This window comes from Oxyura jamaicensis, chromosome 8, assembly GCF_011077185.1.
Source record: "Oxyura jamaicensis isolate SHBP4307 breed ruddy duck chromosome 8, BPBGC_Ojam_1.0, whole genome shotgun sequence".
Classification (NCBI taxonomy): domain Eukaryota; kingdom Metazoa; phylum Chordata; class Aves; order Anseriformes; family Anatidae; genus Oxyura; species Oxyura jamaicensis.
Window position 1 is genome coordinate 27,998,408 of NC_048900.1, and position 25,278 is coordinate 28,023,685.

The following is a 25,278-nucleotide window of genomic DNA, read 5'->3' on the forward strand; positions in this document are numbered from 1 at the left end:
TTTAAGGAAAAGAAGACATTAAGAGTGCCTGAAAAGTTAGTATTGTTACTTCTCTAATAATTTTTAGTGTTTTCTGCCTCTCTTTTGATGGTATCTTTTTTTCTCTTACTTCCTTGGCCATCAGCACCAAGCAGGAAAACATCTGATCTCCCCTCAAATACATACTCATGAAACGGGTACGGTGTTTTGAAAAAAATCTGGCACCCAAATCATTTCCCCAAAGAGTTTAGGATGTTTCTAAGGTATATATTTACATCATTGTACTAAAACCCACGTTTTTTATTTAAACTACATGGGAAGTGCCAGAAAAGTTCCTCTGGTGTCTTTTCATTTCCTGCCAGGCAGTTTTCCCAGCTTTCCTAGTGCTAAAAAGTTTCAGAGTTGCAGTAACACCTGAAGGGAAGGGATTTCAAGGTACAGAGAGTTACAGTTACTGCTGACAACAGCATTGTCACAAACATTAACAAAGATTACCTCTTACCTTGGAAAGAATATACAGGGATAAGGGTGACCGCTTCTGCTTTTTAAGTCGAAGCGTGTGGTGTTGTTTTTTAAAGAAGAAAAACAAACACAGCCTCCTGCCTGATCCTGCTGAGGGCAGTAGTTTAATGGAAAGGCAGGCGGGAGCACAAGGAGCCCCTAAGAGTTGTGGAGCAGCTTCCCACAGCGGCCGCCCCTCCGTGCTCCGCTTGGAGTTTAAGTCAGCTGCCTCAGCTGGGCCACCGGGATACAGCAGGCGATCCGCTCAGGTTAAGATTAGTAACTACAACTTCAAGACAACTCAAAAAGTTGTATTTGTGTAGCGCCCGGGATCTGGTTTCCCCCCCTCTCCTCCTCACACGTTCTCCAGGACATGCCTGTAGTTACAGAGTAAATTTAACATAATCCCTGCCCTTTGGAGTTCAGCAGAAAGGGCATTTTCCCAACTCAGGTACTGGCAAAAAAAGTGTGAGGAGGAAATGCATTTTAAGTATTTTATTTTTTCTTAAATATAATAGAACCTTCTAGATTTTTTTCCAGAAACAGAAACATTAAAAAAATTATACTTTATTACAAATGGTAAACTCAGAGTGCTAAAAAAAAGCCTCTTATTTACAAACAATACTGGGCAGCGCCCAAATAAACAACATAAAAATAACTTACAAAGTCATGAAGTAGTTTATTGACATTAATCAACTTTCATAAAATAAAATAAAAAAAGATATGTACATACACGATTTACTTGAAGGCAGGCAGAACAGTTCTTGTTTATCAGCCTCCCCACAAAACCTCCCTCCCACTTTTTTTTTTTTTGTTTCTTAAGGAATACTACATAAAGCAATCTACAGTTTCTATTGCAGTTTAACCTTTAATACTGAATGATCATCGAATGTTAGGTCCATGCAGGTCTTGGTCAATGTTAAACGAAGATCTGACGTCTCTGAGCAGGAACAGCACTTCTCGGAGCGGTGCTGGCTGCTTCACCAACTCGGGCTGAAGGCTTGCCAGTCTTTCCACACATGCGCTTTGCAGAGCACAGGCAGGACTCAGCCTTTCAGCTCTTACCATTAGCTTTACGCATCTGCCGCTTCGGGTCTGTCGTTGGGTTATACCACAATATCACAGTTCGCGTTTTTAAGCCAGTCTCTTCAAAACGTTTGCAACTGTTGTGTGAGCATTAGCTGGCACCCGCTGTTGACATGGTTCATGACCTTCTGCTTAAGCTGTGCAACCTGTTCTCTGAGCATGTTGGCAGTGGATGCCAGCTCTGAGTTCTGGGCTTTCAAAGTTTTCACTTTTTCCTCCAACCTGGCAATCCTTTCCAACTTCCTTTTCCGGCACTTGGACGCGGCGATTCTGTTTCTCATGCGCTTTCGCTCGGCTTTGATTCTCTCCTGCGACTCCATGTCGATGGGGGACAGGGGAGGGGTCTCCCCCGGCATCTCGGGGACAGTCTGCGGCTCCTCCTTCAGAGCCTGAAGCCTGGGGTGCTGCACGGGCATCTGGGCGTTTAGGTGGTGCTGCGGCGCGTAGCCCATGCCGTTGGCGTTGTAGCTGGGCGCCGAGCTGAGCGCGTTGGGGTTGAAGTTGCTGAGGTTGGCGTAGACGGGGGGCTCGCTGTGCAGGCCGGCGTTGAAGCTGCCGCCGCCGCCAGCCATGGAGGACACAGGTGCCATGCCGCCGCTGACGGGCTGGGCGGCCGAGGTGACGCTGGGCAGCGTGTTCTGGTTGTGCAGCTCGGCCAGCGCCCTGACGAAGCCCTCGGCGAAGCCCTCCTGCTCGTCCGTCACGTTCTTGGGGCACAGGAACTGCGTGGGGGTCGGCGTGGTGGTGATCAGCCCGTTGCTCGACTGGATGATGAGGCGCTCCAGCTCGGGCGAGGCCAGCTTCAGGAGGCCCACGTCGGGCGAGGTGAGCAGCTCGGCGCTCTTGTTCCGCAGGTGCGGCTTCAGGTTGCTGCCGGGGTCCGCCAGGTTCAGCGTCATGCTCTGCTTCAGCACCTTGGCGTTATTGTATCCGTACCCGCCGCTCTCCGGCGGCGCGAAGCCGCCGTTCAGCGCGTCGTCGTAGAACGTAGGCTCCATCTTCGCGCTCATAGAACGGGGCGCGGACGGAGCCGGGAGCCCAGCTTCTCCCGGAGCCCGCCCGACGCCCGGCCGGGCCGCCGCTGCTGCTGCTGCCGCCGCCGCTCCTCCTGTCTGCCTGCCTGCCTGCCTGCCGCCCGCCCCGGCTCCCTCACGGTCCCCTCACGATCTCCTCACGGCGGCCGGCCCCGCGCTGCTGCTGCCTCTGCCTGCCTCCGTCCCGCCCGCCCGCGCCGCGCTCTGAGCCCGCTGGCGGCGTGCAGCCCTTGGCTTATCAGCGGCCGGCCGCCGGCTAAAAATAGCCCATGATGTCACCCCGCCGGCTCCCCATTGGCTGCCGCCGCCTCTCCCCGGGGGGGGCGGGCCCTCGGCCCCGTCGCCATGGCGACCCCGCCCCCTAGAAGCTTCGGAGCGCGCGCCGCGGGGCACTGTGGGATGAGGTAATGCTGGCGGCCGGCGCGGGGCACTGTGGGCTGACGTAGTGCGTTTGAATATCTGGTTACCGCCGCCCGCCCGCGCGCCGCACGGGTTGGACGCCGCCGGACGCCTCCTCAGACGGAGCGTACCAACCGCACCACCGGGTTGGGGGGGCGCCTCCATCTCCCTTTTCACTTCTCGTCTCCCTCCACCCGCCTCGCTCGGACCCCCCGCCGGTTACGAGGGGCGTGCTGCGAGGTGCAGCCGCTCGCACCGCGGGGCCCGGCATTTCCACACATACACACCACACCGATCCCCCCCCCTTCCCCCCCCGAGCCTCCAAGTGGTACGGCCCCGGGGCGGCGCTGAGGGGAGGGGGGCGCTCACGTGACTTCCCCGCCGCGCCGCGGCCGCTTCCGGGCAGGGCCGGGGCGGGCACCGGGAGGCTCCGCCCCCCCGCCCGGGCCTGGCGGGGGGGGGGTGGAAGAGGAGGAGGAGGAGGAGAAGGGGGGGGGGGAGGAAGGGGAGCGCGCATAATAAAACCTCTGAAAGCCCTCAGCGCGCTGCGTGGTGTTTAACTCCTTCCTGGGGTCTAACACGGGACGAACACGTGGGTTCGCAGAAATCCCTCCAGGATTTGTGACAGGAATTTGTGGCCGGCGCAGCGCCCCGGAGCCGCCCCGGGCTCCCCACGGCCCCAGCATCCCGTGGGAGGTGTGTGCCCGCCGGGCCGCAGCTCCCCGGCACAGCCTCTCACCGATCCCCGGGCGGCGCCGGGCAGCGCGGGGCTGGTGTCTACCAAGGGCCTGGCTGCCCAAGTAGGAACCCTGGGAGAAAAGGAAGGCCCGAATCACAAGTAGTTGCTGCACGGAGGCTTCTCAATAACGACTTCTAAATAAAAAAGGTTTTTTTTTTTTTTTTTTTTTTTTTTTTTTTTTTTTTTCCCCTTGTTTCTGTTACATTGGAAGCCGTGGCAAATCATGCACTTGGGAGTCCTGTATAAACTCCCCTCAGACAAATGACCCCAACCAAAGTAGTTCCAATCAACTGCCGACATCCTCAATTCCTCAGGATTCTCTCTTGTTTTCTCTGCGCTCCGTTCTGTCCTCGAAAGCCACGTTCAGGAGCACGGTCAGCACGCCTTGAACCACCCTAACCCCAGAGTGCCCTTACAGCCCGGCCCATGCAGCCCCTCCGCTGCCAGCCCAAGTTCTTCGTTACTTCGCTGAGAGCCGGACTGGGCTGGAGATAGCGCTTGAAGGCACTTAGGTGGGGTGGGTTTTGCCCTTTTTTTTTCTTTAATCCCCCACCCCTTTTAGTTTTTTACTTCCTTCCTTTTACAGAAGTGCAGTTTCAGGACTAGACATTCCAGTTTGCCGGAGACGTGTTGCTACCGAGGCCCATAGCTATGGGGGACAGCCATCAGTCCACTCATTACCTTAATTGCTACTCCCTTAGAGGTTACTTGGTTGAGGCTGTAACAGGCAGACAGGTTGGTCATAGAGGCTGAGCGTAGCAGGAGAGCTCTGAAAGCAAAGACAGACGCTCTTCACTGCTCCTAGGGGATTTTCTACCTTCTGATCCCAACAGGGGGATGAGTGGTGAGCGGGCTGGGATCAGGTTTTGGGTTCCCTGTCTGAGGGTCACCAGGTGCAGCAGACAGTTCGTCAGGATTTGGCCCTGTGCTCGGGGGGACAGCAAGCCTTCACGGCCCTTAGCCAGGGAGCTGGGAGATTTTGGTGACTATGCCCTGATTTATTAATCAGCTATTACTTTAGGGCTCTTGCCCCCCTTCCTGATGTCCATAAGTAAATACTCCTTCGGTGGTATGAAGGAACACTTACCGACCCATCTATAAACCAAAGCCATTTACATGTCTCAATAAACTAACTTGTGGGTAGGGACTGGGAATTAGCCCCATGTCTCTGTGAGGCAGATGCTCTGAGCAGCGGTAATGCAGATCTTGATTTATAAAGTTCTCCAATCAATCAATACAAGACTGACTGAGGCAATCAGATAATCTGAATAATTAAATGGCTTTTCAGGGACAAATTAAAATTACTTACGCATGCTACGTCCGTCTAAATTATTTTTGGAGTCCAGGAATAAATAGGTTGGTTTTGTTTCAGGCCCGTATCAAGTGCTCTAGGCTTATTTCTAGACCATTTGGGGGAAAAAAAAAAAAAAAAGGATAAATGGTAGTTTTACTATTTTTGTATTGGAAACAGTGCTCGCAGAAGGAAAACGCTTCCATGCAGTTTTTCTTTTTTTAAACCTAAATGTATTACAGCATTAGAGGAGTTTCCGCAATATTTTTATTACACAAATGATTCTCTTCATTTATTTATTTTTTACTCACTTCGTGCTTTCAAATGTGATATCCTGCCTCGCCTCTGCACGAAGTGAGTAAGAGTGGGAATCCGTGAACCTTCTCACGCTGTTTTCCGCTTGCTTGAGGAATTGCTACGGAGCAGGTCTCCCCTGCCGAGGGAAGGGAGGGTCTGAGGAGTCAGAAGGAAAAAGTGTTTTATTTACTATCTCAGAGCACAGTACAAGACATTGTGAGTGCGAGGGCACGAGGAGCAGAGTTTCCTTAGGGTTAAGGCGAAGGAAAAATAACTCTCAGGTGCTGGTGCTCCCAGTCCCTCCCCGGTTCCTCAAGGTGTGTTTTCAGAGCCGGTTCAAATTCCCCGTCTGTAGCGCCAGAGGTGTGGCAGAGGTGCCCCGCCGGCCGCCCCCAGCTTCCGCCTTCCTCGGCCGCTCCTGCTGCTCTTTGCCCTCGCTGGGGCTCGTGTGGCCAGGTGGAGATCCAGGAACGCGGTCTGGCTGCCAGCTGAGCCCAATTCAAAACGTGGATTTGAGGATACGAGGGAGAGGAGGGGGTGTATGGGCTGGGGCAAAAAGGAGGCTCTGAGCTTGAAGTGAAGGACACCGAAACCAACTCAGTTAAAACAGAAGGCTCGTCTTGAGCCGGTCTTCCCTTTGCACATGAAAAAGGCTCCTCAGAACCATAAGCACTTGTAAATGAATATCGTGTCCATCTCCTCCACCCTCCATTAGTCATCGCATAACCAAGCTATATGCGTTCAGTCCTTTTCATCTTTCTTCTTGTCAAGCCCTTTAGCCTGTCCCCCTCACCTACTCATCCCACCAATCATTTTAATTAATCTCTGAATTTCTTTGAAACTACTAGTTTGTGGAATGGAGGAAAATGAGTAGGTTAGGGAGACAAGATTGTGAATGATGGAGGTGGGGCACAGTTAGGAGACTTTGCAAGACCTGTTGGGTTACCTCTGGGGCAGGACAGCCACGCTGACTGTAAACAGAGAGAGTGCACAAGTAAGGGAGGAACTACTAAAAACGTGTTTTTTTTTTTTTTTTTTTTTTTTTTTTCTTAAGAATGCAATTCAAACAAACTTTGGATGTTTTATGTGCAGCAAAATACGAGTGAAAGATTTAATGGGATTGTCTCTGAAGTGGGGAGGGTGACCTCCTGTTGACCCAATAGTTATCCATACAGGATTGCTTGGTATTATTTCTTTTCACGTTCCCAGGCAGCTCTATAGAGGACTGGAGTCGTCACTGCAAGTACTCAGAAATATATTTCCAAGTAATTAATGAACTATGTTATTCAAACAGCTGTGTGTATTTGCATAATTTGTGATGAAAAAAATGTCCGAATGGAAGTTAGCTACATTGTTTAGAGATGAGTCTGAACGGGACCCTAAGGTGTTGTTCCCCTTGCATTTTAGGGTGTTAAAAACCTAAATGTCACACCATTAATGCCTCCGTCTTCATTCCTTCTATACCACAGTGTACCCGGTGCTCTGAGAAATGGAGAGCTGCGCAAAGTTCCCCTCCCGTGGAGCTTAAAGCCCGAAAAATCCTCTGTGCACAACCCAGGCTGGCAGAATGGCAGTTGATCCGCAGTGGGAGCCCAAAGAGTGAAGTGGGTTTGAAGGTAAGCAGTAGAGGAGGGAGGACGTGTGGCATATGGGAAGCAGACGGCTGCGCTCAGCGTTGTGGGCTGGCAGCACGAAAAAAAAATGTAGCATACAAATAGAAGCCTACTAATGCAGAGCGCTGGGGAGGCAGATGAACACCTTCGAAAAGATACTTGCTGTGTTTGAGGACAAAGATCCCACTGGAAGGATGTGTTTGTTCAGGTTCAAATTGAGGCAGTTTCACTGTGAAGAACTGAAGATGGCTTTCTGGCATCTTGATGTTTTTGTAGACGTATTAAAGTCAGCAGGGACAACAAAATGCATTGCTTTACGGTTGCCAATTGTGACTGAATGCCTCAGAATAACCAGATTTAACCACTGAGAGCCCTTGCTAGGATAGGTCAGCTTTGATTTGGGTCTCAGAACGATACAGAATGCCTGGCCTTTTAATTAATAAACAATCTGGCATCCCGTCAAAGTTGACACCTCACTCTGTCTTAGCAGCTGCTGGAACAGTAGGCTCCTGGCAACCTGGGATAAAGCAGTGCTTGCAACAGGAGAAGGAAAGGAAGCAAGTCAGCGTGAGACCAGAAATGCCTAGCGTAAAGCACCACAGAGCACAGGAATTTCCAGTGAGAAATCAGGCTTTCCTTCCCAGTGCTGTGGGTTCAGGGCTGGATGTGGACAGCAAGTTTCTGAGTCTCACCAGTGGTGGGTGGCTGGCAGATGTAAGGATTCCTGTCTGAATCTGAGTGATGGTTTTCGCTCTGACAGTGGCAGCAATAAACAGAGAAAGCACTGAACAGTGAAAGTAGGTCCTGCAGGTTGCTCCTTCCTAGGGATTATAGTGGCAGAGCCTGTGGGGAAGTTTAGAGTGCCTGCTCATGTCATTCAAACGGAAACATTCCCTCTGGATGACAGTCATTTGAGTTGGAGTCATGGTGTGGGTTGCCAAAGAGCTAAGGAAGGCAGGCACTGCAGGGAGGAAAGGGCACGTAGGAGAAAAGGTAGGATAATACCTGAAAACACAAACAGCATTAAAGACTTTGGTTTTGGAGAGGGTGCTGCTAGACTGCTCCTCCTCCTCAACCTCCATCTGATTAGTAATAAACAACCTGATCTCTGGTCACAGCTGACATACCACACGGTGGCTGCGGAGCTGCTACCAGCCAGGCCAGGCCACCCTGTCCCCTCAGGGTGGAAACACCCTCAGGGTCCTCTCCACAGCAGCCGCTCTGTAGCTTCTCCCCTCAGGAGAAGAACCAGGCTACTTAAACCCCTCAGAACTGCAGTTTTGCCTCTTTCATTCAGTAAAAATTACAGGCAATTGCCGACACTGCAGTGCCTCCTTCCCTTGTTTCAGAGAGCATTCTGGTATTGATCCCTACCTGAGCTCCTGGTTTGTACAGTGGGTTCAGGAGCACTGCTCACATGCATGCTAGAGGAAACGCTGCGTGAACAGCAGGCAGTGCACTTGGCAGACACGCTGGTCAGCTCACAGGACTGTTTACACAGTCTGTTGAGAACATATGAAACATATAAAGAGCCATAACATTTGAATATATTAGGAACAAGCTCATGAGATCAAGGAAAATGTTGAGGATAAAAGGACAATAATAAAGCAAATGCCTAAGGGCTGTGATGGCTAATTGAAATTCAGCTGTATTTGTTTGTTTGTTTGTTTGTTTGTTTGTTTTAGGGAGCACAACTAGAAAGACGTTCCAAAACTGGCTGCACGGTATTTAGAGATTTGGGCACCAGCTGTAACGTGCACATATTTGCAGAGACTTCTGTTCAGCTGAGAACGGGCTGTGGACTCAAGTAAGTCATGTGAGAGAGGTTAAGCACACGTGTTGTAAGAACTAATGGTACAGCGTAGCCTTGTTCTATATAAGCATGTTTTGTGCCGATGTTCTCCAGCTATTGCGTTCCTTGCAGTCAGTATAGGAAAAGGCGTGTGGCTGGCAAATCTGCAAGCCCGGACAAAGAAGTTCTGGGTGTGGATGCTTACAGCCTATTGCCAGGTGCTTCAAATAGGCATTTATGTCAAAGAGCTGAGGTCAATTCAACGATAGCCAATTCCAGCCCATGATGATTACATAAATATTAATAAGAACAGTAATATATTTCACGTTTATGTTCTTGGTCTGCAAAGCATTTACCTAACCCTGTAGCAGTAGTGGTGGGGAATATGTATCCCATCAAGACAACCAAAAGAATTTACAAGGTGAAGCAAAAATATGTTCACCTCTTTAATGCTGCCTGACAAGCATAATGAGAAGTAATTTTATTTTCTGTATGCCAGTAGAGAAAAACAGGAGAGCCCAGTAAACTCAAATGGGATGGAACCGCAGCTTTCCCTGGTTTTGCTTCCATGCTGAATGACCTCAAGTCACTTCTGGATCTCTGTGGCTTGGTTTGTCTGCCTGTAAAATGGGTATAACGAGACCGAGGTTGTAGTAAAGCATGGAGCTCTGTGTGGAAAAAAATGCCATGCGAGTGGTATGAACTCCTTTTATTTCTAAAAATGCAGTAAGAAAATAGGTACAGAAAAGGAATGGAATTTCATCTGGAAGAATATCTAGGATTAACTTACTGGTAAAAAATATTTGTTACTGGCCCTGCTGGCTCTTTAGGGTATCAACCACTGACATTTTTATTGGTTTGTCAGCCTTGTAATGCATTTTGAATCTGACCCAGAACTTTGCAGAGCATACACTGGCACAGTTTTATGCCATTTTCACTCTCTGGTCACTCTTGACATTTTAACCAAATATCTTCTATCTTCCTGCTGCTATGGATCTGCTTTTTATTTATTTGTTTATTTATTTTAATTTCCCCTCCCCGTTTCATTTAGAGTCCTTGCTATGAGAGGTTCTGATAATGATCAGGAGTTAATGCCAGAAATGCTGTGTAGGAGGAAGTATTACATGTCAGTTTCCCAGAAGGGGGTAGCTGAGGTACAACGATCAACACCTCTCCAAAATCGCAGTGTCTTTGAAGAAAAGGTCTTGATACTTAGTCCAAAACTCTGACGAGAAGATACCATGTGAAACACAGGAACTCCTCTGAATTTTACACCCTTTGGGGAAGAGGGTGAGTGCAACAGCCACTCCCTGCTCTCATGACTGGGCATCACTGCAGAGGTGATGCTCCCAGCCCCCTTTGACACCTGCATCAGCACATCTGCACCTAAACTTTCTTGCGTGCTTTTACGTCTGTGCTATGTTTTAAAATGCATAGCACTGATATTTAAGGAAATCCGAGGAACAGATGTAAATCAGCACAATTTACTACGTCATTAGTTCCCCAAGTGCTTTGGGTCGGCTCTGCTGACAAAAGAGGCAGTCCTGCCCTCTTCCTGCTCCCACGCTGTCCCCTCCCTTGCGCTGACACAACCATGAGGTGAAACGCATTGGGAAATGCATCCAGTTCAAATCTTACCCCAGCAAAAAGCCTGAATGGCTGGGGAAGGAGAGATTGGCTCCTATGCGGGGTGTCGCCAGCATATGCTGGATTAAAGTCCTCGTGGAAGCACCACGTTAGTGCAATTCGCTGGTCTCTCTGAGAGCCAGGAGCTTTGCTAGCTTGTCCCAGCAGCTCCTGGCTCAAAGAGAATTGTGCTGCAGCTGGAAACTCAATCAGGCGGCTTTCAAAGCGTTTCATTCATACGTGGTCCTCGGTTGGGTCTTAGTGCACCTTTACTACAGGCAGTGGTGCTTCATAAGCCTGTCAGCGCGGCCGTCAAACAAAGGCTCGTCTCAGGACTTGGTGTTGTGTAAATAAACCCTGTGCCTAGCAGGGTGTCACCGAGTTAATGCAAAGCCTGAAAAGGGGAGGGCGTGGGAGCAGCATGCCAGTGTGAACGGTCGGTTTTCTGCGCAGGATTGCGACAGGATTGCAACAGCCCAGCCTATCTGAGCCGCTGCACGTACCGTAAACACGTCTCTGCGCTTCAGTTTGATATGGGTGGCGATAGAACCATGTCCCTGGCTGGGAAGTGGTAGTGGACAGCGGGCTTTCGTTTGAGGGAAATTCTGCACAAATCACAATAGCAATTTTCTGCTCTGAGTGCTGATGCTTTCCAGGTGACCCACGGGACAGGCAAACGTGTCATCACTCTCTAAGGGGTTAAAGTTCCAGGGTAAGGAGGGGGGACGCAGAAAATCCCATGAACATCAATAGTTATGCTTTTATCTTTGTGGTAGCTCTGACTACGATTTTGCTTCTCACAGATCAGTGATCAGGGGACAATCGACAGCAATAACCACACTGGTAAAAATACACAACTTTTCTGAACCAAACAGCATTTCATATGCAAAGCCGTCTATTAAAGCACATGCCCAGAGTGCTTTTCGAGGCCTCCTGGGAAGTTTTAGCAAAGAGCAAGCTACCTTTTAGAAAGCTTTACCAAGCAAGTGCTTTGCTGTTAGCTTAAAAATCTTCTGTTGCTTTTTCTAGAATGTTTTGTGTTGTTTGTTTTTTTTCCACCACAAAAGGTGATACAAACTGTAAGAAACTCTTCAGGAGAGCTCCCTGCTCTTTTCTCTCACTCCCTTTTCTCTCCCTCCCTCTTCCCCCTAATACTGGGAACTCTCAAAAATATTTTAGTACCCCGGAGATTAAAACCAGGATCTTTAATTTGTATTTGTCTCCTAATAGCTCTGACTTTCACCGCCTTGTCCTCCCCTTTATCGGGAGTACATGTGCGCACGCTCCCTCTAATGTTATTTACGCACTCACTGTCAGGTTCAATAAGCAGTTTCTTAGCAGGGCACCTTCCCACGTGAAGGAGATGTTTCCAGTTCTTGTCTGAGCTCCTGCTTCCTCCGTGTGCAGTATCTTGACAGAGCACAGCGGAGAGCAACAGAAACGAGTAGCAGTGGTGTCACTGAATCTTAGCTGATAAATGGAAATTAACCCTCAAACCTCATGGATCCGCTGGCAGCTGCTCGCCGGGCGTTTTATAGGTGATCCAGTTGTGCAGGCCTTGCATAGTGCCCATTTTAAATGTAGGTATTTTATTAATAGTAGATCTGGAAACGTTTAGAACTGTAGTACGCCAATGAAGCTCCTTGATGATACTGAAAAGGGTGTGATGTATTTAAAGATACTCTGTGTAAGTAGAGATATTGCTAAAGAGAAATAAGATAATTGCCCCAAAGACAAATTGGCAAGTAGCTGGGTAGGAATTAGAAATGTAACTGGTTTTATAGCGTGGTTCCTAAATCTTGCTGGTCGACTCTCAGGTCCAGTCAGGGCATGGCAAACCCCTCTTAACTCACAGAGCCAAGGTTTTCCCCTTCGTGAATGCATATAGATAAGTAAAATTTCCCAGAGCAGAGAAACGTGCTATCGAAGTGGCCAGATTTTCAGTTTTGAATTAGAAGAGATACTTTCATTTTCAGTATCTCCATTAGAGCTGCTTTTTGTAGGGCCGGGAGTGTTAACTCCTGTGTCTGAGCCAAAATTCCAACCTAAGCAGAATGTACTCATCTAAATTTCCCTTTTGGTTTCATTTGGACAAGGTATTCTTCGGTGTAGAGTTGCTGTGTACTGTTACAGCAGTTGCTGTGTTGGGAGTTTGGGAACGCGCCCGCATGGAAGAGGTTACATAAAAACTAGACCATTATAATCTCAGAGAAACCCCTGAGTGTGATGATTAAAAAGAGAAAACGATTAGGGAAAACACATCAAAGAATCTCTGCGAGAGTCCTAAAAGGAAAAATACTGATTATATTTGTTTTGATTTTGTCTTACATGAAGTAAAAGATGTGTGGTGTGTCCTGGGTCACCACCCTAAGGGGTGTGTGCTTAAAGACAACAGAACCAGACTCCAGGACTTCGATGTGGTTTATTTTGGTTGCAGGGCTGGGAAGATAAGATATAATTGTACCATATACTTAGTGGTGCTATCAGTCTGATAGATTGTACTTCCATACACCTCTGACCATCTTACCTGCCCTCTGCCTGCTATCCTGTTTCTAGCAGGAGACCTCCTAGCGTCCTGACCTTTCAAGAAACTTTCAACTGTGATTTATTTAAACAGTCACAAAAATGTTTTTCTCCTCCCAATGTGCAATTCTCTCTGCAAGCAGACAGAAGGATGAGATGGGCAACATTGATTACTGAAGCTAGTGTGCCACTTCAGGTTCAATAAATTGTGGATCTCAGAGGCTAAAAATTGTTTAGAATTCCTTTCAGGGTCTGGGAATAAGAGTAGACATTTATTGACTGATAGCCCTGTTGTTCACCCTCCACCAGATTCTAATTCTGCTTTTTTAGAGCAATGCTAGATGCATTTTTAAAAGTTTGTTAGACTTGGTCTGCCCTGGGAACCATGTTAGAAAAGGTTTGAGCTAATAAAATATGCAAAATGTGGTTTTTGGGGTATCCTTTAATGTGGAAAGGGGAAGAAAGATTTTAGTCGGTTATGGCAAATCCAGTAAGGGAACTGTTTACTTACTGCTCTTACAGTTATTTTTCATGAGCCTTTTCGAAGCTTTTCAGCTGGATTTAGTTCATGTGGACTAGCGTATTAAATAATGTTTTCTTCTGATACATGTTTTTCAGTTGGCACTCTGATTTGAGCAGTTACAGTCATTTTCTTTCTGGGAGACTGGTACAGTAGATCCCAGAGACCTAAAGGAAAACGAAGAGGACACTGGAAAAAGTGGAATATAAAATATAATCCCAAATTAGCTAGGAATACTGCATCTGATTATTTTTTCCCATGAAAATAATCTAGCATATATCCAGTGATGTAGCAGTAAGAATATTACAAATTCTTGATACCTTTTTACTGGAGTGATGCAACCATCCTAAGAAATGGAAGCCAACAAAGCCTTTCTACTGTTCTACTGCAAAATACTGTCTCTCTTTCCAAGTACTTGAGTGTAACGTAAAAACACATCCAATGTGTATCTGAAGATGACAGAAAAGGTGCCCCTTTGCATCTCAGCAGTCCCCATGCTTCCCTGGCTGCCTCATGCTCAGTTGTTTGAGGATTATTTTTTTTCCACATTGGGAAAAACACTGACAATGGTACATATTATTTTCCTAAATAAACAAAACAGGTCGTAAAAAAATGCTAGGTACAGGGACATATTCCCTTTTTGCCAGTTAGGTGATAGATTGATTTTGCTTCTTGTGCATCTTTGGCTTTGGGCTTTTTAGAGCCCTCCCAAGTTTGGGTCCAAGCTGCTGAAGTTGTCTCGTGCTTTATGCTTTTATGAGTATAAACAAGAGGCTGCTTGGAGCGCAATGTTCTAGGTGAAAGATCTGTACATTTCCTTATATTCTTCTGCCATCTTAATTTGATGATAAGGTGTAAAATCTACCTGTTTTCCCGGCTAATTTGGGACTCTGGAGAGTAATAGGTGAGTAGGCCAAATATGAGAAACAGAATAGAGAAATGGGTGTAGGGAACAACATTTCCATTGAGACCTTAAACGCTGAGAGACTTTTTTCTGTGTCTGGGATGTCCTGCTCTTGTGCATTAGTCAGATTCTTTTTTGTTCAGATCAAAAGTCTAATCTTTTTTCCTTCCTTAAAAGAAAGATTTTAAAAGGTCAGTCTGTTTATAATAACATGGAACTCGATTCTTTTCATTTTGATCTGATCTTCACAAAACATCAGACATGTTTGGAAAGGTAACAGAAGAGCAATGGCAAAAGCAGCGGTGGCAAAAGCTGTTGATTTTTTGTTATTGCTTTTCTTAATATCAAAGCTAAAAATGTGGTGTTGAATTATATGCAGTATTACTGATTCTTGTACTGTTACAGCTATGTCATCTAGAGTCTAGCATGGTTTATAAACACTTGAAATATAAGTAACTTATTAGGGTTATTTTTTTTTTTCCCTGCATACTCTGTCCTGCCTTTGTTATTCAGGGCACTAATGCTGCACTGATGTAAGCAGCTATCTGCTGCATTTCTCATCATTTTATTCTTCCAAGTCACAGCAACATGCTGCAGGGTAAGCCATTGTCTAGAGCAAATGTTCTTAAGTCTCTTAAGGGCATCCAAAAGACTTTTTGTTACAGAAAGAAAGACTTTTTGGTTATAGAAAGGCTGATGCTGTAAGTATTCATCCCACTAATGGTCTCATTGATTTTTGTCTACACTCTTTGCAGGTTGCATAGAGTCTCAGTTGGAGTGAGAGTTGCAGAATATATGCTGAATTCAAAAATTGCATGCATATTTTAAACTAAAACAAAGTTTCTATATCTGTGTTTAGGATGCTTAATGGAAGTGGTGGCTCAGAAGTAGACTGGCTGTTCAGTCTCCAGTGAAGCAGATGAGAAGTGCAATCGGTAAGCACTGTTAAAAACCAGGTGCATAAGTTTGAAAATGTTGATCCAAATCACATTATTATAAGTAGTGGGGAAATGTCATGACTTACTGAGATTAAACAAAGACCTGCTTAGAATCTTGTGACTTCAGCTCATAAATGGATTTCATCACTCATTACAGCTGTATAAACAAATGCATGTGGTATATATGCATGTTTTGTTTTTGGAAGTTGTTGTTTTTAAAATCCCCTCAGAGTTTTTTTAATTGCTCCTAATGAGCCAATGTTCCCCAGTTCTGGAGCAATGCCTCATGTACCTGCGCAGCATAGCGCAGTCATTGCTTTTAAGGGAATGGTTTGCCTGCTTTTCTCCCTTTCTGGCAGCTGAACTGCTTTGGCAAGCAAGTTATTTTAAAGGAGAAATTTACAATATGAAACCCGGTGTCAAAGCTTTTATTCCTTTTATGAAAATAATCCTACCCTAGTGCTCCTTTGGAGCTGTAGAAATGTAACCCCAGCCCCATCAGCAACCGGGGTAAGTCCTACACAATGGCTCAGCTCATACTGAATAAATTTATCGTGTTATGTAGATATTTTTCAGTTGTTTAATGCAACTTTTCCTGTTGTCTGTGTACTTGTTTCTCCTCATGGGTCTTATGTAAAGAATCCTAGAAACCAATGCCCTGTGATTATCCATGTGTAATTAGTACTTCACCCATGTTTTCTTCCCAATATGTTGCAAGTGGGATGTGGCAAGATTAATCAAAGTTTGGGTCTCCCTGCTGAGGTTATTACCTGAAGGCACTAATGATGGCAGTAGTTCGTGATGTAGAGCAGGTGCTTGTCATCTGTGGATTTAAAATGTGGTACAGATCAAAACTATCAAATCATTCGCATGTCTCTGGGTTAAAATTCACTAAATTTGATTAAAAATTACACCGCTTAGCATTTTAAGCCAGGCAGTTATCAAAGATTAACTCTGAGAAACTCAGATGGCAAAATATATAGGTTTCCTTCTCAGAACTGGGATGCTGTGTTATTCCTGGATGTTAGCGGCTGATTTTAATATCACTCTGTAAATGCTTTTTGAATCATATCTAAAGGAAAATAACTTTTTTTTTTTTTTTTTTTTTTTTTCCCAAAGAAAAATGTTCAAGGGCACTCCATCTTTTTGCTGCCATTTTCTAGGAAAGGTTTAAAAACAAATTCAAAATAAATTTTGGTGGGAAGAAATTCAAAAATAAATATTGGTGGGGAGAAATTATTATTATTATTATTATTATTATTTTTCCTATTTTACTCACAGCCTCCTCTTCTTCCTAGAGAAAGCTAGAGTCAGGGAAGTAGGAGGAACAATATGGGACAGTTCCTGGTCAGGGTGCTTACCCACATGTCCTGTATAGATGGATTTGGTGTGAAGTAGATTACTTTTTATTACATGTTTGATCTTTCTGGAGAGCAAAACAAGGTAATGTAATTTGAGACCAATAAGGCTAAAATCTCTTTGCATTCCGTCCAGAAGTCTTAATTTTTAGTCAAATGGGGAGGAGTCTCAATCATGTGTGTTCCTAAAATTTACTTAAATAAATTGGATTTCGGAGGCTCCGAGTTTCCTGCCCCTTCTGTTGAAGTCTTCAGAAAATCCAGTTGCCCACCACCTCTGAAAATCTGCCCTGTTATTTAGGCAGTTAAAAAGATGCCTGCCATTAGCGGCTCGCGCTCCAAAACGTTGCCTCGAACGCCTTGAAATGTCACATTAAAATCAAGTACGGTTCACCCACTAACCATCTGGCTTTCACAGATACGAAAACGATTAATGAGGCTCCTTGACTTCCTAATAAGGCCTACTGGAAACGCTCGGAGGCCGGCGGCGCGGGGCTGTCGCCCTGCAGCCAGCAGGAGCGTGGCCGCGGCCGAGGGTCCCTCAGGCCCGTGGCGGGCCTCGCCTCGCCTCACCTTGCTGCGAGGCTGGCCCAGCTCCTGATAGCAAAATACCTGGGTTTCTCCTTAAAAGGCTCGGGAGCTGCTGCGGGAGCCCTGCTGCCTGCTGGCTCGGCTCAGCCAGAGTCCTAAAAAGGCAGTTCCTTGCTCCCGCTTCCCACAGCCGCGCTCCCCGGGGAGGGCAGCCCTCCTGGGGCAGGCGTTTCGCTGACACGGAGAGCCCTGCTTGGGGGGTTTGCTGCTGCTTCTGGAGGAAGCCGTTGCGTTTACAAGCACTGCTGGGGTTATCCTCTTGTTTATGAAGAGTGGAAAGTGTAACAGAGTGTGGTGACTGAGCCTGCTGCCCCGCACAGGCACGGTGCGGAGCCGCTATGGAGCCCCGTAGGGTTCTGCCTAGGGAAGGAGGTGCGCCATGCGAGGCACTTCAGAACCGTAGTCTTGAAAGCGTATTAGGTTATGGTTTTATAATAGAAAGTAGTCAGCAGCAATATGAGCTCAAAGCAATTCATGTCCTTTCTCCTCCCTCCGCTGGCTGCCATTCCTGCGCTGCCTCTTCGCTTGTGCTCGCGCAGTTCTTTGCGGGGGCCATGCTGTGTTCTTGGTTTGATTTGCTCCCAGAGCCAGAAAAGAGTTTTCTGCTCAGCTTGACAGTGTGGCTTCACAAAAAGTGGTGCTAATATAACTGAGCCAGTGGTGGATAGGAAAGAGGGGCAAAAAGCTTGTTTATAAATGCCCCATACTCTTCCTAGCATGAAACCATAGCTGCTGAACTCTCCTCCCGAGGAAAAGCTCTCCAAATGCTAAATATTTTATTAAAATTTTCCACAGGTTTATTTGAACGTTTCTGAAAGATCTGATTATTGGTTTATTTATTTCACATGCCAAGTTACAAGCTTAGTTACAGTCTGATAGATTTTTAAGGACAAGTTCCTTCCCAGAGCCAGATTTTGGAAAGGCTTGAATATGCTAATTCAGAAGGGGATTTACAAAGGATTTTTTTATTTTTATGAAATTAACAAATCACCCTCGCTTAATTTGAACAAAATGATGGGGAGTGTTTTTCAAATTTAAGATCTGTGAAATTCTGGCATGTGCAGTGCACTCGGTGGTCAGATACTCATTTCAGAAAGGGGCTTAAATAATCCTTTTCCAAGGGCTTTGGTTGGAAAAGGCCAGCGAAAGAGGTTCCTGCTTAACCGTGCTCTTTCGAGCGTGTGAGACGTTGGGTGCAGCCCGCAGAGGCTGGACATAATGTACTTGGGCACAGCAGTGTGCTCTTCAGAGCCACATGCTTCCTTAGTTTATCAGACTGCTCCTGGCAATTCTGTGCAACCTTTGGACTTTATGGCCCCTCTCAGGATGTCGCGCTGGTTCCCTAATATCTCTTCTCTCGTCTTTTGCCAAGTTTCCAGCAGGCAGCGAGGCCGTGACAAGCAGGGTCACAGGTGTTAAAGGAAGTCAGCCGCACAAACAATTATTATTACAAAACCGGATTCCGCAGTTACGAGGATGAAATACTGCTTTTCTTTGATTCTGTTGTTCCATCCCCGTCTTCTCTTTTTCTGAGATCACAAGGTGTTTCCTACCTCATTTTCCTCTTGCACCAGTGCTAGGTGTGTTCCTGTGGATTAGGTAGGTGAGGTTAACAGTACTGATGGGCTGGATAAAAGTAATGACAGTGCCTTGCATGCACTTAATACACGTTGTTAGCAGAGATCCATTGTATGTTTTCTAATATTTTTATACCTGCTGGTATTTTTAGTATGTCTGTCATGTAAAGCATAGTAAAACTTGTGTTATTTGCATATTTGACTGGTGGTCAATGAGATATATAGGAAGAAAGACCAGACGATAAGAAAGGGGGTAATCAGACAGAAACGTCGATCAGGTAATAAGGGAGAGGGTGATTGTCTGCAGCTCTGGTACTACGAGGTGGGAGGTGTCATGTTTGACTAATGGCTATGGAATTTGATAATTTGGGAGAAAAAAAAAAATAAACACAACATTTCCAGCTGTAGGTTTGGAGCTGTCTGGTGGCAGTGGTCCCTATGTGCGCCCCGTGTCAGGTTTTATGACCCAGAGTTTGGAGGGTGTACACTGTTGGGAAAATGCACGCATGAAATGCTGGTGAGAGGACTGCCAGCAGCACAGCAGTGAGTGACTTCAGAAAGTGCACGTGTGTACTTTTTAAAGTGAAAAGCAATTTTTGGTGCAGAGTGGCTTGTCTCCCATACAGCGTCATTAAGGCAGACTAAACTGTCAGTCTTAGATGTTTTAGGAAAGTTTAGAATTTTATTGAATTTTGGAGAAGTTCTTTGTGTACACAAAGCACTTCAATGCAACTGCACTACAGTCAACCTGAATTAACAACCCCCATCTCACGCTCAGTAGTGCCATTCTCAGCCTGTGATTGTGTTGCCTTTCTTAGTCCACAACGCAGGAGCTCTGCATGGGGCTCTCACTAGTCCTTGTTTATGTACAAATGTGTAGCAAAGCGCCCCTGTCAGTTTTAGTGATGTTAATATTTTCTATAGACTGTTCCAACTGCGTTCTTTGTGTGAACACAGTCACATCAAGGACATATTCTCCTTCCATATTCTCCTGAATTAAACAGAATTGTAGAATCACATTTCAGACAATATAAATCTAACCACCTGAGGAGATTTATACTGTTGTAACCTTATTGACAAAGCAGCTAAAACATTTGAGTGTTTTGAAGGGGATCTTTAGAAAAGCAGGAGGCCTTTACATCACACAGGTGCTCTGAGTTTCCACTGCCTAATTGTAACCCTTGTTTTAGCCCTGTATGCAGTCTCAGCCCTTTGTTCATTCTTTAATAATCTCCAGCTGATTCTGTGAGACTTGTGGAAAAAAAGTGACTAAAGGTATCTGAATTTACCCTTGACCCACACGAGGAATTCAAGGACAATTCCGGTAACACAGAATAAAGCATACTTCAGCACAAGCTAACGTTGTTACAGCCATGCATATTAAGTGTAATCTGCACTTATAAATGGGAGTTTATCAGGAAACGTCACTAAATAGGTAAGGAAACTTTAATGGATTGTTTATTACCTCCAGGGATGGGCTCTGTATGTAGTTTATGTAAAGATAACATTTTAGTGTCAGTGTATTCGGTCAGTGAGCAAATACACTTTCACAGTAAGTGTATTTTGATAGAAACAATACAAGCTCATGTATTCTATCTGTCAATGTTATAGCCACTTATGAAAATCAAACCTACAGAATTTAGAATCAACCATCACAGCTCTGTTTGCTCGTTAGTGTTGTCACACGGTATCCTTTGAACACGGTTACTCAAATAAGTGTGGCACTTTGCTCACCAGGCAGTGGTGGCCAGAGGGCAGGGTGTTCAGCGATGTGTTGCAGGAGCTGGACCATGCGTGTATTATCCACTTTTTTAAAAAGGCTTCATTAGGAATATTTGATTTAGCCCACTGAAAACTCAGCAGTATTTGATTTGGACATTTTTAAACATCATGGCTTCAGGATTCACTTGAGTGAGGAGGAAAAACACGATATGTGATCTCCAGGCACGTGAGATGTCTCCTCTGTATCCTCCAGGTTGTACAATTTTTATACCATTTGCTATTTCAAAAAGTAGTAAAATAGCGTCAGAGCACTTAATACATTTAATGAAAGGAGAAAGATACTCTGTAATCACAGCCAGTTCCTGTAAAGCATTCTTGGTACCTTATAGTTACTCTATTAACTACAAAAGACACTGGGGATTTGATTATTATTATTTCCACAGGCCCTAAAAGCAAACTATGTTGACAGTAACAGAGTTTACCAAAAAGGCAGATGGCATTTCCTAGGGCTCTGATTAGAAGAAGTGGGTGCAGCTTTCTTTTGTCCCACCTTCAGTTGTCTTCACTGTGGTTTGCAGCACAGCTTTTAAAGGCAGTAGCCAGAAAGAACTTGAAGTGCTGCGCTGTAAGCTACAGCAGACCAGCAGCTGTTGTGCAAGCTCTTCGCTTCTTGAGGTGAGGATGGGAACCCTAAAAATTGGGTAGGGTGGCGAGCAGGAAATGGGAGCCATTACAGCTGTTCCAAGGAAGTGGTTCCACACGTGAGTCACAGCCCTGGTTTCTCCGTGCTGTGTGGGAGCGGCGTCCTGTCCCGGGGGGATATTGCCAGCTTCTGGGGCCAGGCAGGTCCAGCTGCTGCGGGGGAGAAAAGAGAAGGAGGCTCTGAGTCCCACCAGCATCACTCCTCCTCGCTCTGCCTGCTACCTGTTGTTTGGGCAGCTGGAGCAAGGGAGAATCAGGACTCGAAGCCCTCTTACGGCTGTAGGCGGCATGAGTGAAGTGATATGTTCTGCTGCTATTAAGGAGACCAGAGAGTGACAAGTAACGCTGTCCTTCACTGCAGGGTCTGACCACATGCCACAAAGGCCTCGGTTATCCTGTGGAGAACAAGATCTACTACTGTGTGTGACAGCCCAGGTTGCCAAGTCTTGCCTTTTTTTTTTTTCTTTTTTTTTTTTTTTTTTTCCCCTCCTGCTGTGAGTCACCCAGCTCTGGCAGAGGCTGGAGCCTGCCTCACATCAGCACAGGAACCTCCTGCCCTCGCTCTTACTCCAGCCCATCCTGGAGGAAACCTGCTACGTAGGCTGCTGCTCCCTCTCTTGCTGCGTCGAAGAGCTGCCACACCTCAGTTTCTTCAGGCCTTCTTGTCAGGGCACCGCTGCCTTACTCATAACGGATACAGACACCGAAACCAAGCAGTCCCTCCTCTGCTCTCCAGGCTCTGTGCCTCCCCAGGCTTTTTCAGTGCGGGAAAGTCTCTGTACCTTGACTTTGCCAGGAAGAGAAGGCAGAGAAGATGAGACAGATGCTGGAGGTCGGGTGTTGCTATTGTTGATGCTTCCTAAGCCCACTCGTGAGATAAATCCCCAAACCACTGCTCATTAAAGGCTCACATGTTTCCTATAACAATGCTGGCAGTGGTCCTGTGCTGGTAGCAACAGTCTGAAAGACTGTGTGTGCACAACAGGTCATGTGAAAGGACAGAGCTTTGTCTCCCACTTCATTGTCTTTCCACTGCTTAAGTCCATCTTCTTCCATCCCCGATGCCAAGGTGCACAGAGCTGTACCACAGCTCACTCACCGGTGATCTGATGGTTTAGAGGTTTCTGTTGTGTGTGAATCGTGGCGGAGGGAAAACCAATACCTGAGTCCCCAGGGCTTCTGGTGACGTTGTGGCTCACCAGAGATCCTCCATCCCAGCCCTTATTTCTCGCTGAGAACCCGTCCTGTCGTCTTACTCATGGAGCTAGAGGTGTGGCAGCAGCAATAATTTTGGAAACTTAGGTCTTTGATATAGATTTGAATTAATTTTATGATATTAGGAAGGTGATGCAATGGAATTTTTGTATCATGAAATATCTTTGCAGCAACAAAGGCTATCATTAAATCTTAATGGCAATCCATGAAAGTGTTTGCAGTTTTGGGCAAAAGGTGGCACTTACCCAGGGAGTGGGAGTCTCCAGAACTGACAGGAGTGACTAGGACATGTGGACACACTTCATTTTTGTCTGCTTGTCGACACTTGTATGTCAAGATAGCCAGGTGTGAGCTATTTCTATTAGCGAGTTGAGTGTTCATGGAAAGCAGTTGGTGGCTTATCAGGCATAGTGCATGTGCAGGTTTGGGGCCTTGCTTTGTTTGTTTGTTCCATCTGACCTGCATCCAGTGAGTTCAGTTTAAGTTGTCAAAAGACAGTTCAGATGTACCATGAAGGGGCTGTACAAAGCCTCGTGGGAGAAGCAACGGGGAAACCTGATACAGCAAGTCTTGGGCTACATGGGAAAAGAAATGAGTGTGCCTTTCCCACGGAGGTTCGTAACATGGATGAAGAGCCAGTGACCCACCAGGATTAAACAGGGAGCTGGGTCCTTCTCCAGGTGGGCTTCCAGGGAAGGATGTGTGCGAGTTACAGGCAACTCTTCGGGGTCAGCATGAGTCTCCTGGATGAAACAATTGGACTCTACTTCTCCGAAAGGGGCACACTGGGTACACTACGTGTGTACTTAGAAAAGCCAGACTAGGGTGAGGCTTGGACTTTGCTCGCTCCACAGAGGCTCACCACACATTGTGCTGCGTAGGTTCAGAAGTCAATTGCACACATGATCAGAAGCATGATCAGATGTGTTGTCTGGACGCTGTGGTCATCTTTGCTTTCACTAGCATCTCAAGAACAGTGCTTTCAGGTGATTATGAGGTTAGGGAAGAGCAATCAGGCACACGTTCTTCATGGAAAACAGAAAACAGGAACATATCCTTCAAGAGACCTAACCTCCAGGTTCCCTAGTGCTCCAGCTGCATCCACCTGGCACCTCACGGATATTCCTCACCCTGGAAAAGGGCACTTCCAGAGAGCTGGAAAGTATGGAAGGGAGTTCAGGGAATGCGATATCTTCTGGAAGGTGGAAGAAGACTTGCAAAAGTTGGATCTGTACAGATGGAACCAGTACCAGTTAGGGACATCCGATAATAGTTTCCACAGTCAAATCCAATTTTTATTTTTAAAAAGTGTGAAGAGTTTCTCCTCCCTTAGGGTAGTAACTGAAAACACTGGCTGCCCCTCAGTAACTACCATTTTCCTAGGCACCTATATTGCCTTGGAAGTTTGCCCTTCATGATAAAAGGGGAACACCTTGTAATTTCTATAAAATTAAACCGTCTTCTAAGAGTCATGCTAGGGTTGCACAGTACGTTGAATGAAATTATATACCTGAAGACAAAACCCACCAATCTTGTTATTTTGTATTTGTTATATTTTTTATAAAAACAGAACAGTCTGTAAAGTCAAGAGGAAAAGTGTTACCGAGTCCTAGTTGTTATTTTTAATGTAACAGTACCCTGTCCCTGGGTGAGGAATATCCACGAGGTGACAGGTGGATGCAGATGGAGAACTAGGAAATTTGGAGGTTAGGTCAGGCCACTGATAGCAGGAACTGAGCAAGGGCTAAAGCTAGGATTCCTACTGAACCTTCAGTTAGATCTTCAGGATAATGAAGGAGAGGCTTAACCTTAAAGACATCCTCTTCCTAATGGCTTCTGGTACTCCTGGGTGCCAAGGCTTGTGGTGTTGTGAGCACAGGTTTGCAGCAGCAACCTTAATTAAAGTAGTGCCTATGATCCAGCCATCTATCCCATACCACTGAAGCTACACAGTGCACCTGGGCTGAGTTAGCATTTCTGATTAACCCCTGCTTTTTGCACAAATGTTTCAAGGTGTTAATCCTTGTGTTAGTGTAATGAGCTGGAAAAGCTTTGGCTTGAAATCCAAGCAGCATCTCAAAAAACAACGGATGTTTTTGTCATTGTCTTGACTGGCAGACAGAGCCCAACTTGGTTTGGTTATTTTGTGCGTAGACTGACAGCTTGTATGTTGTGTTTTATCTTTAGAAAGAACTTTGGCCGTCTCCAGTTATAAGCTTCAAAAACAGTATAGGTTTATAACTGCAAGGCTGGCAGATGTTTAGCTGTTGTGGATAAAAGCAAGGTTTAAGTACAGTTATTAATTTCACATGCTGATATCATGGAAAGCAGTGAATAAGTGCTGAAGACCGACACATTATAGTTGGCTTTTAAGAATACTAGCACCCTAACAAATTGTTTATATCTCTGCTGCTTATTCTTTGTAACTCTTTGTAATGCTTCCAGTGACTACAATGACATACTTAGATAGAAGAGCTGATCTACTGAAGCCTTACCCTAGAAATGAACTCCACTAATCAACTGCTCATGACTACAACAGATGTTTCTGTTTTTCAGACAATTGGAACCTCATGTTCTACTATATTTTTAATTTTTTTCCCCTTTCATACTAGCAGCAAATGCCCAATTACACATGTGAGCTTCAAAAACTTGTCACATGATACCAGGAACAAATTGTTAAGTCAGTCGGCAAAGTTGAGGCTTGAAGTGGTGGTCCACTGAAGGCAACCGGGTCTAAGAAACCGGAGGAGTGGTTTGTGGAACTACCATGCTGTGGTTTTGTTGTAAATGCCAGTACTCTCTTTCAGCCTCTTGTATGAAATTTGGAAATGTCAGATGAACTCAGATCAAAACTATTTTTTCAAAGGCTGA

General features: G+C 45.9%; 1 protein-coding gene and 1 long non-coding RNA gene across 3 annotated transcripts in view; one reads left to right on the forward strand and one right to left on the reverse strand.

The window, feature by feature from the left end:
- Positions 1 to 1,027: 1,027 nt before the first annotated feature.
- Positions 1,028 to 2,650, reverse strand: JUN (Jun proto-oncogene, AP-1 transcription factor subunit). Its single transcript, XM_035333433.1, has one exon. The coding sequence runs from the start codon at positions 2,574 to 2,576 to the stop codon at positions 1,629 to 1,631; it is 948 nt and encodes a 315-aa protein (XP_035189324.1). The 5' UTR covers positions 2,577 to 2,650; the 3' UTR covers positions 1,028 to 1,628.
- A 4,144-nt stretch (positions 2,651 to 6,794) lies between these two features.
- Positions 6,795 to 25,278, forward strand: part of LOC118170491 — a 57,095-nt gene continuing 38,611 nt past the window's right edge. For both annotated transcript variants that reach the window (XR_004752746.1, XR_004752745.1), the window contains exons 1-3: positions 6,795 to 6,942; positions 8,625 to 8,746; positions 15,164 to 15,239. This is a non-coding gene — a long non-coding RNA (uncharacterized LOC118170491). The remainder of the gene's footprint in view (positions 6,943 to 8,624; positions 8,747 to 15,163; positions 15,240 to 25,278) is intronic.